The sequence below is a fragment of the Solanum stenotomum genome, chromosome 7 (genome assembly GCF_019186545.1).
Source record: "Solanum stenotomum isolate F172 chromosome 7, ASM1918654v1, whole genome shotgun sequence".
NCBI lineage: Eukaryota > Viridiplantae > Streptophyta > Magnoliopsida > Solanales > Solanaceae > Solanum > Solanum stenotomum.
In genome coordinates, this window is record NC_064288.1 from 2,262,527 (window position 1) to 2,275,890 (window position 13,364).

Below are 13,364 nucleotides of genomic sequence, written 5' to 3' on the forward strand. Positions count from 1 at the left end.
AAAAGCAGTTTCACCTGTACGCCTTCCAAATTCGCAAGTCGATCCTTAGAGATTTTACCAGTAATCTTACTCATATACTTGAGATTATAGCCGCTTATGCTGAAACTGCACGATTTGTTAAAGTAAACAGCGAAATTGCCCGTCGTTTTGTTGAGTTCGAACTTTGTTACGCCCTTTGGAAGTATCCCTACCGGAAAATCGTATTCCTGTAGAATCTCGTACACCGTCGGGGACTGAGAATCCTCGTCGCCGATGACCGGAGAAGCTGCAGAGAGTAGGAGGAAGAGGAAGATGCATAAGGGAAGGGCTACAGAAGGCATATCTTGTTAGTAGTAGCGAAACCAAATTAACTTGAAATTGAGATATTACTCTTATTTAATAAGGGGCTTGAATTTGAAACTTGTACTATTGAGTAGCTATGGTGTGCTCCTGTGAAAAACGTTGGTTAAATGTGGAAGACCGCGGAAATAAGTTAATTTTAGAATTAATTATTTCATAATTAAGATAAAAATAATATTAATATATCAAAATAAGTAGGCTAAATGGTTTGGTGAATTCTTGTACTTGTACTCATAATTAAGATAAAAATAATATTAATATATCAAAATAAGTAGGCTAAATGGTCTGGTGAACCCTTGTACTTGTACTCGTTTATATTGTGAACCCTTCTACTTATCCCTTTATCATCTGAACCCCCGAATTCATTTAAACTCAACATATTGAACCCTTTCAACTCATCGTGACTCTCAATCGCGTTGATGTCACATTTCATGTAAGATAAATTTTGCCACATCATTTTTTATTTTTTATAATAATTTCTTTTTGGACAATTATTAAATAAAAGGTAAATTAATAAATTTTAAATTGATTATTTAAGAAAAAATTGGGACTCCACGCCTCCACTCCGATTGCAACCGTGTAACATCCAAAATCCACCGGCGAATATCGCCGCACCACCGCTCCTCTCGCCGGCGAGACCTGCACTTTCTCTTTCATCGTCTCCATCTCCATCGCAAACCCTCACTATTTTCTTTCCTCCTTCTCCAACCACCACAAAATCAGCAACCCTAAGCCGCCACACCACTGGTGACCCCCTTGCGAATCATCAACGACAACCTCTCTTCTCCGTGCTCTCCGTTTTTCAACAAACACCCTCGTCGCCTCCCGTTCTAGCGAAAAGGTATTAGTGTTGCCTTTCTCTCTCTCACTCCACTGCAAAATCAATGGACTCCAGCGAGCATTGCCATAAAATCAACCAATGTCCTCTCTCCCTCCACTGATAACAGCTTGAAACTTGACGTCAAGGAGGTCACAATGCCAAATATCCGTTAAAGATCAAGATGACCATTGGTGTGGAGAAGAAAGAAAAAGTAGTTGGGGGTAGGGATGGGGATGGCAGCGAAAAAGTGGTGGAGTTGAGGGAAGAAGAGGGATCTTTTTAAATTTATTATTATTATTATTATTATTTTAATAGTTTAAGTTTAAATATGATGTTCACTTGCCTTTAGATGCGTGTAGTCACACTCTCTCGCCAACTCAGCCATCTTAATGCCACATAAGTTTGGTCAATGGTCAGAGGGATTTGATATATTGTGTTTTATTGAGTTTAATGGCTCAATTGGTAAATGATTAAGTAGAAGGGTCCATAATACAAACTTGGACAAGTATAAGGGTCCATTAGACTATTTCGCCAAATAAGTAATTGCCCATAAGTTATTTCATCATCTTATTGCATGATGCAAAGATTCAAGATGTTGAGGTGGATATATGATCATATAAAGAGTGATAAGATAAAAAAGGATGATATATTCGAAATAAAGTGAAAGTGATTTTTATGACGGATAAAATGAAAGAAGTGATAGTTTGAATATATAAAAAAGAAATACGTACATGCATCACTAAAGAGGTGTGAGAGATTGATTACAAAAGATACAAGAGGAGAGGTTGATGTAGATCGAAAAAGTGTTGTAGCGTGATAAAATAAATTTTTAGATTATCAAGGATATGATCTNAACCGTGTAACATCCAAAATCCACCGGCGAATGTCGCCGCACCACCGCTCCTCTCGCCAGCGAGATTCCTGAAATTTACACAATTATTTGTAGAGTGAGTCCATTTCTCGTGCCATTTACAATAAGGTTTTCCTTTTCTTTCTTCTTTTTTAGGTATCTTATGTCCAGGCAGACAGGTCAAAAGTTGTTGATAACCCGACGGTTGCTTCAGAGCTTCAGATGCCAACTAGTCGGCCGCGATTAGACCTGTACTTTCTCCTGTATCGTCTCCATCTCCATCGCAAACTCTCACTATTTTCTTTCCTCCTTCTCCAACCACCACAAAATCAGCAACCCTAAGTCGTCACACCACCGGTGACCACCCTGCGAATCATCAACGACAACCTCTCCTCTTCGTGCCCTCCGTCTTTCAACAAACACCCTCGTCGCCTCCCGTTCTACCGAAAAGGTATCAGTGTTGCCTTTCTCTCTCTCACTCCACTGCAAAATCAATGGACTCCAGCGAGCATTGCCATAAAATCAACCAATGCCCTCTCTTCCTCCACTGATAACAGCTTGAAACTTGACGTCAAGGAGGTCCCAATGCCAAATATCCATTAAAGATCAAGATGATCATAGGTGTGGAGAAGAAAGAAAAAGTAGTTGGGGGCAGGGATGGGGATGGCAGCGAAAAAGTGGGTGGAGTTGAGGGAAGAAGAGGGATCTTTTTAAATTTATTTTTATAATAATAATAATTATTATTTTAATATTTTAAGTTTACATATGATGTTCACTTGCCTTCAGAGGCGTGTAGTCACACTCTCTCGCCAACTCAGTCATCTTAATGCCACATAAGCTTGGTCAATGGTCAGAGGGATTTGATATATTGTGTTTTATTGAGTTTAAGGGCTCAATTGGTAAATGATTAAGTAGAAGGGTCCATAATACAAACTCGGACAAGTATAGGGATCCATTAGACCATTTCGCCAAATAAGTAATTGCCCATAAGTTATTTCATCATCTTATTGCATGATGCAAAGATTCAAGATGTTGAGGTGGATATATGATCATATAAAGAGTGATAAGATAAAAAAGGATGATATATTCGAAATAAAGTGAAAGTGATTTTTATGACGGATAAAATGAAAGAAGTGATAGTTTGAATATATAAAAAAGAAATACGTACATGCATCACTAAAGAGGTGTGAGAGATTGATTACAAAAGATACAAGAGGAGAGGTTGATGTAGATCGAAAAAGTGTTGTAGCGTGATAAAATAAATTTTTAGATTATCAAGGATATGATCTATGTAGATCGAAAAAGTGTATAGCGTGATAAGACAAACTTTAAATTATCAAGAACATGATTTGAATATGAAAAACACGTATTAAAATAGAAAGTTAATAAATAATAAGGAGAATTTGTGTTTGCTATTATACTAATCTTATTATTATAATTCTTATTTTTGATATCCGATGATTATTGTTTTCACTACTCTATCTCAGTATGTTGGAGTTGTTAGTCACTTTTGACCTTTTTGGTTACTTTCTACAATCGTTTTCCTTTCTTTTAATTTTAGCTTTAAAATGTGGCTCTTTTAACTCTAGATATCCATCAGAATAATTTAAATAGAATTACCCAGATAACGAATTCCAGAAAAACAGAATAGAAATTAGTATGAAAAAATATATTAAAATAATCAAAATGAATGAATACGTTCAATTCAACGAAAAATCGTGAATAATTGATCATAAATTTAAATCATTTACTATTAAACTTATTTTTTATAGAACAAGGCAAATGCACAAATGCTTAACGTGGCAAACCCACAAACACACACACACTCAAATGCTGCACGTGTCCTCTTCTTTTAAAATATCATAATATTTTTAATTTCATAGAAAATAATGTTTGAACTCATTCATTGCAAATATAAAAATACATCAATCGTAGTTACCAATAACAAAAATAGTTGTATTACATATGAATTATATGGAGTATGGAATGCTTATTTTTACCCTATTACAATTCCTTCAATGGTGATGCCCAAACATGTATTCTTAAATCGGTATGACTATTTGTTCTTTAATAAAAAAATTCAATTTCGACTTTGAATATGAAATTTTTGATTTTATACTGCGTGAATTCAAATATGAGATTTGAAAATAGGGAGCATTGTTCCTTAAATAGGTGATGATGAGATGCATACAAATTTAAATTAATTGAATATATTATGTTTTAATTATCAAATAGGAGTAATTAAACAAAAAAAACAATACTTTGTTTAAGTTATTATTCTTAACCACTATGAACTGATATTTCTTTTTGAAGTTTGGTGAGAAAAATAAGGAGTGTCATGAAAACTGTTGGACAGAATGAAGGGTTGTCATTATTGTATTTTTGTCTTGTTGTCTAAGCTACATTAGAAAATTTGACCAAAGCTTGCATCTCTAGGCACATTATTTTATTACATTTAATACTTGCACCATTGAAATTGACATTAACCATATATTTTTCTTAATATGACAATCTCCGTCCACTTTTAAATGTCCACTTTTAAATGTCATGTTAAATTAAAGTCAATTGAATTAATTTACATTAATTTGATATTTTAACAAAAAAATTTAGATATTCAAAAGCTATACAAAATTACTATAAATTGTAATTTTTTGCATATAAATATGATGAAAAATTCATTGTAAAATATTAGTCAAAGTTTTTATTATTTAATTCTAAAAAAAATTATAACAATTAAAAGTTAATAACTAATATGATAATTACTTGGGGCAAGTTACATTATGGCATGCAATTCCCTGTCCAAGGCCCAAGGGACCTTTAAAAAAGACCCTCTCAATAGTTTGCAAGTTCCTTTTTCCCTCAACTAGAAATCTCGAGTTCAAGCCTTAAATATAGAGAAAAAATCTTGAATTTAAGCCTTAAATATGGAAAAAATCTTTTTGTAAACACCACTCGTATGAGCCCTGTAGTGCACGATTCAAATTTAATCAAAGCTCCTTAACTAAAGATCTTTAGTACGCCTTGAATATGGAGAAAATCCTACGAAGAGGACCACCGTCAAATGAGCCATGCAGTGTGCAATCAAATTTAATCGAAACTCCTTAATTAGAGGTCTTAAGTTCGAAACCTAAATATGGAGAAAATCTTATTAAAAACACCACCCGAATGGGTCCTACAGTGCACGATTCAAATTTAATCGGAGCTTCAGTCCGAACTCCGAACACTTATTAGCCTTCAAAATTTGAAACTAAGAACATATTGAACTTGCCCCTCAATAGCTGCATCATAAGCTTTCTAAATATCCACATTTTGATCTATCTAGATGAAATTTGTTTCCTTGTGTACCCTTTTAACCAATTTTATTAATGACCAAGGGCAATGTTATTTAAAATTACTCTTCCTGTATAGGAGAGTGGTCAGAAAAACCATCCTCACTGAATTGGGCAGTAAGTGACCCATATTAATATAAGAAAAAAAAAATTGCCAGAAAATTTGTTCAGAATGGTAAAATAACATATTCCACACTATAGAATATGTTATTTTATCTTTTTAAACATTTTTACCTTTTTAACTTTAATACCTTTTAATAAAAAAATAAAAAAAAGATCAGTTTATTTCGTGACCAAATGGCCCCAAATACCATAGCTATTCAAAAAACAGATCATTTCCACTACCAGAAAACAAAAAACATAACTAGATTTTCAAACGAAGTACCTAATCTAGTCTAGAAAGAAGACACAAGATTGTTACCTCCATCAGCACAATTCCATCCATGCCACACTGTGGACATTCCTCAAAGTTCTCAACCGGAAAATTCGCCGAAGCGAATCCAACTGAGAACTCAAGAGTCTTACCTTTTCTCTCAACTTCGACAATGTTAAGCCATAGCAACACCACCTTAACACTAACACCACTCAATTTCTTAAGCCTGCCTTTAGATATAACCCCTTTTATAACAGGCTTGTAATTCAGTTGATATGAGTTCTCCAATTTGAAGCTGCAGGTAGAGTTAAGATAAGCTGAGAATTCACCTGTTTTTGTGTTTAATTTGTAGTCTTTTACTCCTTTTGGAAGAATCCCCATTGGGAAATCATAACGCTGTAGCTCTTCATAAGCTGATAGCTTCTCATTTCTTGAAGCTGCAGTGGCAAAAAAGAAGAGAAAGAGGCAAAAAATACTTCTTGTTAAAGATATTGACATTTCTGTGAACATTGATATTTTGGTTGATCCAAAGTTCACCGTTTTATAAGGGTGAATACATAATATGGTAAGATATGAGGTTGACAGATGTTTGTTTTATAGGTATGATGACAAACTTGTTTGTTGCTCTGTTTTGTTGTCCACGTGTCCTTACAATAATTTGTACAGCAAAATAGTCCATTGGATTGGTAGTTGATTCAATACACGTAAACTAAATCGAACACCATGATTATAAAAAAAAATGACGACAAATCCATCTAGAGAACTCTTTGGCCCAACCGCAACATCCAAAACTCGGAGATGATGGACTAGCTTCCGTATTCTCCATTCAAACATTGAACTTAACTCACATGGCATATGACTCGAAGTAGTCAGATGTTTCTTCTATTATCTTTCCTGACACGGCTCGGCCATCTTAGACTTGAGCCAAAGCCCTTATCCATGAAATAAATCAACGCACATACCAATAGATTCCTTTTCGGAAGCAATTCAAAATACAAGTCCCTCAACTTTTTACGATTTGAGCTGGACTAGCTACCATGTCTTATTCTAGTCCAGTAACAAGAAATTACAAGTCTCTTAATGAAATTATTCCAATAGGATCACAATAAATATTATGTTCTCAATCGATCACAATCAAACTAGTAATAATGCTCCAGGCTAATGAGAAAAGTGGAATCTATTAGAATTACTGTAGAAGTAATCCAATATCATCCTGTTGATGCCAGGTTTGTAAGAATTATTATTTATTTACTATTAATTATTTCTTACTTATGGCCCAAGTTTACTTGGAATCAAAGTAATACCATAAATAATATTTAATAAGGAATAGATCTCGTCCGTACATTGGTTACTTGATGGACGTACCAGATTAAGTCATAACCTCTATAAATTGGTCCTCCCTCCACCCATTAGGGTTACCACATATTCTCTACATTAATTCCATCGCTGACGGTAGTGGTAACATAAAGTTAGGGCAAGGAAGTAGAAACCAATTTATGACTAACGCTTCCGCTTCTCTCTGTGATGATGTCTTCCTCATCAGGTATGTTCCCTAACATTCTCTATGTAAGATTATCATGTTCAAGATCCTGAAAGTATTTAATCTTACATGTGGCATCAGAGCCTGGATTGTTTGAACGGATAATCTTATATATATATGAAAACAATTATCATGTAAAGCAATGAAAATTTTGACACGAGAATGTCAACATTACGGCCCCTTAGCTTTTGCACGTAGAAAATTTTGGTTTAAGCCATAAAAGTCTATGATCTTAGCCTTAAGTAAATAAATAAATATTTAGTACTACTAGTTTATAATTGAGATTGGAATTGCAACTACTAAAAGTTGTTACTCATAATATAGACGTCTATAGCTTTGGAATTATTCTACTTCAGCTATTAACTAGGAAGAATATGGGCACTCTAAATATAAAGGATCATGATTATATAATGTATTGTCATGCAGACTCATGTTTTACGGTTGAAATTAATGAATTAATGGTCCAATCAAATTATATTGAATCTTTTGTAGTACCTAATTTTGTACGGTGTTTGAACTCTTATGTTAATAAAGTCTTGTTAGCAAAGTTTAATTTGCACAAATTCTGAAGAAAAAAAAATCTTAATTTTTTCATAATGTAATAATTATGTTTTGTTTTTTTAAATTGTTTGATAAATTAAAGTGATCGTTATACTAAACAATAAATATTATGTGTGTACTTTGCGCATCAGTTTGTTAGTCACCAAAGTGGCCAAACTAGAGAAATTAACGTTTACACATATCATGTTTATGATCACTTGATGCATGTATTATGTTTCTATAGTTTGTTAGTCACCAAAGTGGCCAAACTAAAATGTTTAAAATTATTCACATGCACAAAGTTTTATGAGATTATGTATGCATTTGTATTCATATAGCTTGTTAGTCACCAAAGTGGCCAAACTAGTATGGTTAAGAAAAATATGCATTCATAAAACTGTCAGTTATCTATGAAGGTTAATTAAATGCCTATATATTGAAAAATAAATAGATAAATTGACTTTCACTATTGCTAGAACTTAAGAATTTACCCAAAGGTGAATCAATCATTCTACGAATAGTGAAAATTATGAGGTAAATTAATCTTTTCAGTCAAACATATATTGTATATCCAAAGATGTCGTATATGTTTGATTAAAAATATTCAATTACCTAATAAAGATAAAAATTGGCATTTAAATTATGATAATGTGTCGTAATATCTACCCAAAGGAGAATTACGATATATTTTTTATCGCTTTACTGAATTCACATTATTTTCTGATTTGTGAGCATGGATATCTATTTTGCAGTTATTCCTCTTCATTCGCATGCTTCGTCTGTTACTGTGTTCAATGGATTGAACTTCTCTGAATGGCATGAACAAGTACAGTTCCACTTAGGTGTAATGGATCTTGACTTGGCTCTGCTGAATGACAAACCTACTGCCATTACTGATAAGAGCAGTGAGGATGAGAAGTCTTTTCATAAATCATGGGAACGCTCTAACAGATTAAGCCTTATGTTCATGCGAATGACTGTTGCTAACAACATTAAGAGTACTATTCCACAAACAGAAAGTGCCAGGGAATACCTGAAGTTTGTGGAAGAACGTTTTCGTTCTGCTGATAAGTCTCTCGCTGGTACACTAATGGCTGAACTCACGACCATGAAGTTTGATGGGTCGCGTAGTATGCAAAATCATATCATCGAGATGACTAACATTGCAGCAAGACTTAGGACCTTGGGGATGAAAGTGGATGACACCTTCTTGGTTCAGTTCATTCTGAACTCATTGCCTCTTGAGTATGGACCATTCCAAATTAACTATAACACTATTAAGGAAAAGTGGGATGTTAGTGAATTGTCCAGTATGCTTACTCAAGAGGAGTCAAGACTTAAGAAACAAGGAGGTCATTCCATTAACCTTATAGGTCAAGGAGCTGGTAAAGGACTTAAAGTGAAGGCCAACAAGTTTAAGAAAAAGAAAGCACCTGCTAAAGTTCCACAGGACGCTCATAAGGAACTCAAGGCTGATGTGTGTCGTTTCTGTAAAAAGGAAGGACACTATCAGAAAGATTGCCTGAAACGTAAAGCTTGGTTTGAAAAGAAAGGTACATTTAGTGCTTTTGTATGTTTCGAATCAAATTTAGTAGAAGTTCCTAATAATACTTGGTGGCTTGATTCTGGTGCAACTACTCATGTATCCACTATGTTGCAGGGATTCACTACGATCCAAACTACAAATCCAAATAAGGATTTCGTATTTATGGGAAATCGCATGAAGGCTCAAATTGAAGGCATAGGGACTTATCGATTGATCTTGGAGACTGGACATCACCTTGATCTATTACAGACTCTTTATGTTCCTTCAGTTTCTAGGAATTTGATTTCCCTTTCAAGACTTGATGTTTCTGGATTTGATTTTAAGTTTGGACATGGATGTTTCAATTTATATAAGAATACTATTTTTTATGGTTCTGGTGTTCTTATTGATGGTTTATATAGATTGAAACTCGATAATAATTTTTCTGAATCCCTGCTTACTATTCATCAAAATATTGGAATTAAACATAGTTCACTAAATGAAAGTTCTGCTTATTTGTGGCATAAACGTTTGGGTCATATATCCAAGGAACGATTAAAAAGATTAGTAAAGAATGAAATTCTTCCGAATTTGAATTTTGCTGATCTTCATATATGTTTGGATTGCATTAAAGGAAAACAAACCAAACATACCAAGAAAGGTGCCACAAGGAGCACTCAGCTTCTTGAAATTATACACACTGATATTTGCGGACCCTTTGATGTTCCATCTTTTGGTGGTGAAAAATATTTTATCACCTTTATCGATGATTTTTCACGTTATGGATTTATCTATTTGTTGAAAGAAAAATCTCAAGCAGTGGACACTCTCAAAGTGTACGTTAATGAGGTTGAAAGACAATTAGATAGAAAAGTGAAAATCATTAGGTCAGATAGAGGTGGTGAATATTATGGAAAGTATAACGAATCAGGACAATGTCCAGGTCCATTTGCAAAATTCCTTGAAGAACATGGCATATGTGCACAGTATACTATGCCAGGAACACCTCAACAAAATGGTGTTGCAGAAAGGCGTAATCGAACACTTATGGATATGGTTAGGAGTATGATGAGTAATTCCTCATTACCCAAATCATTGTGGATGTATGCTCTTAAAACCGCTGTATATTTATTAAACAGGATTCCTAGTAAGGCAGTTTCAAAGACCCCTTTTGAACTGTGGACGGGAAGGAAGCCTAGTTTAAGACACCTGCATGTTTGGGGTTGTCAAGCGGAAGCTAGAGTTTATAATCCACATGAAAAGAAATTAGATTCTCGAACGGTAAGTGGTTACTTTATTGGTTATCCAGAGAAATCTAAAGGGTATAGGTTTTACTGTCCAAATCATAGTTCGAGAATTGTTGAAACCGGTAATGCAAAATTCATTGAGAATGGTGAAGTTAGTGGGAGTGTTGAACGACAAAGTGTGGAAATTAATGAGGTAAGGGTAAATATTTCATTGCCCATAAATGTACCTACTTCCGCACCAATAACAAATGTTGTTCCTCTTGTTGAAAAACACTTTAACAATGTTGAACAATATTTGGGTGAAACACTTCAAGAAAGAACTAACTCACAAATATTTGACGCAAATGAATCACAAACAGTGCCATTAAGAAAATCTCAAAGAGAAAGAAAATCGGCCATTTCAGATGATTATGTGATTTATTTGCAAGAGTCAGATTTTGACATTGGAATTAATAAAGATCCGGTTTCATTTTCACAGGCCATAGAAAGCACTGAGTCTGATAAATGGATTAATGTCATGAATGAAGAGTTAAAATCCACGGAATACAACAAAGTCTGGGATCTTGTTCAATTACCAGATAGTTTTAAAAGAATCGGATGTAGATGGGTCTTCAAGACCAAACGCGATTCTAATGGTAATATTGAACGATATAAAGCCAGACTTGTTGCCAAGGGATACACTCAAAAAGGAGGCATTGATTATAAAGAGACATTTTCACTGGTCTCAAAGAAAGACTCATTAAGAATTGTTTTGGCTTTAGTAGCTCATTATGATTTAGAGTTACATCAAATGGATGTGAAAACTGCCTTTCTAAATGGAGACCTCGAGGAGGATGTTTATATGGACCAACCAGAGGGTTTCGAAATTAAAGGAAAAGATCAGATGGTGTGTAAACTAAAGAAGTCAATATATGGACTCAAACAAGCCTCACGACAATGGTATATAAAGTTTAATGATACCATAACATCTTTTGGATTTAAGGAAATTACCGTTGATCGGTGCATATACCAAAGGATTAGTGGGAGTAAGTTTATATTTTTAGTCCTGTATGTTGATGACCTTTTACTTGCTGCTAATGATTTAGGCATATTGCGTGAGACGAAAGACTTTCTCTCTATGAACTTTGAAATGAAAGATATGGGTGAGGCATCCTATGTGATAGGGATAGAAATATTATGTGATAGATCACAAGGATTATTGGGACTGTCTCAAAAAGGTTATATCAAAAGAATTCTAGAGAGATTTAACATGAACAATTGTTCAGCAGGAATAGTTCCTATTCAAAAAGGGGACAAATTTAATCTCATGCAATGCCCAAAGAATGATGTAGAACGAAAGGAAATGGAAACAATTCCTTACTCTTCTATTGTTGGAAGTTTGATGTATGTTTAAACTTGCACAAGATCGGATATTAGTTTTGAGGTCGGAATGCTAGGAAGATATCAAAGTAACCCTAGAATTGATCACTGGAAAGCTGCAAAGAAAGTCTTAAGGTACCTGAAGGGAACGAAGGATTACATGCTCATGTATAGGAGATCCAATCACTTAGAAGTTACTGGATACTCGGATTCAGATTTTGCTGGATGCGTTGATACTAGAAAGTCCATATTTGGTTACTTGTTCCTATTAGCTGAAGGAGCAATATCGTGGAAGAGTGCTAAGCAATCTGTCATTGCTACATCCACAATGGAAGCATAATTTGTGGCATGTTATGAAGCCACAATTCATGCATTATGGCTGCGAAACTTCATTTCAGGACTTGGGGTTGTCGACACCATTACCAAGCCGCTGAAAATTTATTGTGATAATACTGCAGCAGTATTCTTCTCCAAGAACGATAAGTACTCCAAAGGTGCCAAACATATGGAATTAAAGTACTTTACTGTCAAGGAAGAAGTTCAGAAACAAAGAGTGTTACTTGAGAATATTAGAACTGATCTCATGATTGCAGATCCGTTAACAAAAGGCTTACAACCAAAGACATTTAAAGAACATGTTCAAAGAATGGGTCTTGGTTGTACTTATGATTGATGCACTTATGATATTTTTACACTCTGAGCTCAAATTATGTGTTTTTGATATACATTAATGGATTTCTTGTTTCTCATAATGGTGTACACATTATTGTTTGAGATATCACAAGATAAGTCTCTATGAGACATTATTGTGGACCATAATGTTATATGTTTTATAGCTTATGAACCTAGTATGATAAGTTGCTAATGTAGTAGTATATGGAAGGAAGTATGTAGCTTAAAATTTATGTACAACCATCATAACTCACATTAGTAGTTTGTTATATTGTGGTATTTATGATGGACATTATAGAAGAGATTTATTAGACGCGCAACTAATGTTTATTAAATATTAATGTTATATGGTCATTGGGCCAAGTGGGAGAATGTAAGAATTATTATTTATTTACTATTAATTATTTCTTACTTATGGCCCAAGTTTACTTGAAATCAAAGTAATACCATAAATAATATTTAATAAGGAATAGATCTCGTCCGTACATTGGTTACTTGATGGACGTACCAGATTAAGTCATAACCTCTATAAATTGGTCCTCCCTCCACCCATTAGGGTTACCACATATTCTCTACATTAATTACATCGCTGACGGTTGTGGTAACATAAAGTTAGGGCAAGGAGGTAGAAACCAATTTACGACTAACGCTTCCGCTTCTCTCTGTGATGATTTCTTCCTCATCAGGTATGTTCCCTAACATTCTCTATGTAAGATTATCATGTTCAAGATCCTGAAAGTATTTAATCTTACAAGGTTCACCTGGTATTT

The 13,364-nt window shown here is 34.3% G+C and overlaps 3 protein-coding genes across 3 annotated transcripts in view; 1 reads left to right on the plus strand and 2 right to left on the minus strand.

Moving 5' to 3' along the window:
* The window catches only part of LOC125871081 (60S ribosomal protein L18-2), a 271,584-nt gene that overhangs the window by 249,461 nt on the left and 8,759 nt on the right, over window positions 1-13,364 (plus strand). The gene's annotated exons all lie outside the window — the stretch shown is intronic.
* Window positions 1-13,364, minus strand: part of LOC125871041 (piezo-type mechanosensitive ion channel homolog) — a 320,324-nt gene that overhangs the window by 1,119 nt on the left and 305,841 nt on the right. The gene's annotated exons all lie outside the window — the stretch shown is intronic.
* On the minus strand, window positions 5,684-6,833 carry LOC125871085 (uncharacterized). The gene has a single exon (XM_049551681.1). It carries the CDS (start codon window positions 6,219-6,221, stop codon window positions 5,724-5,726), a length of 498 nt encoding a protein of 165 aa, XP_049407638.1. The 5' UTR covers window positions 6,222-6,833; the 3' UTR covers window positions 5,684-5,723.

Bases quoted from the DNA above. Each gene is read 5' to 3' on its own strand.
- LOC125871085 (XM_049551681.1), bottom strand. From the start codon at position 6,221: ATGTTCACAGAAATGTCAATATCTTTAACAAGAAGTATTTTTTGCCTC.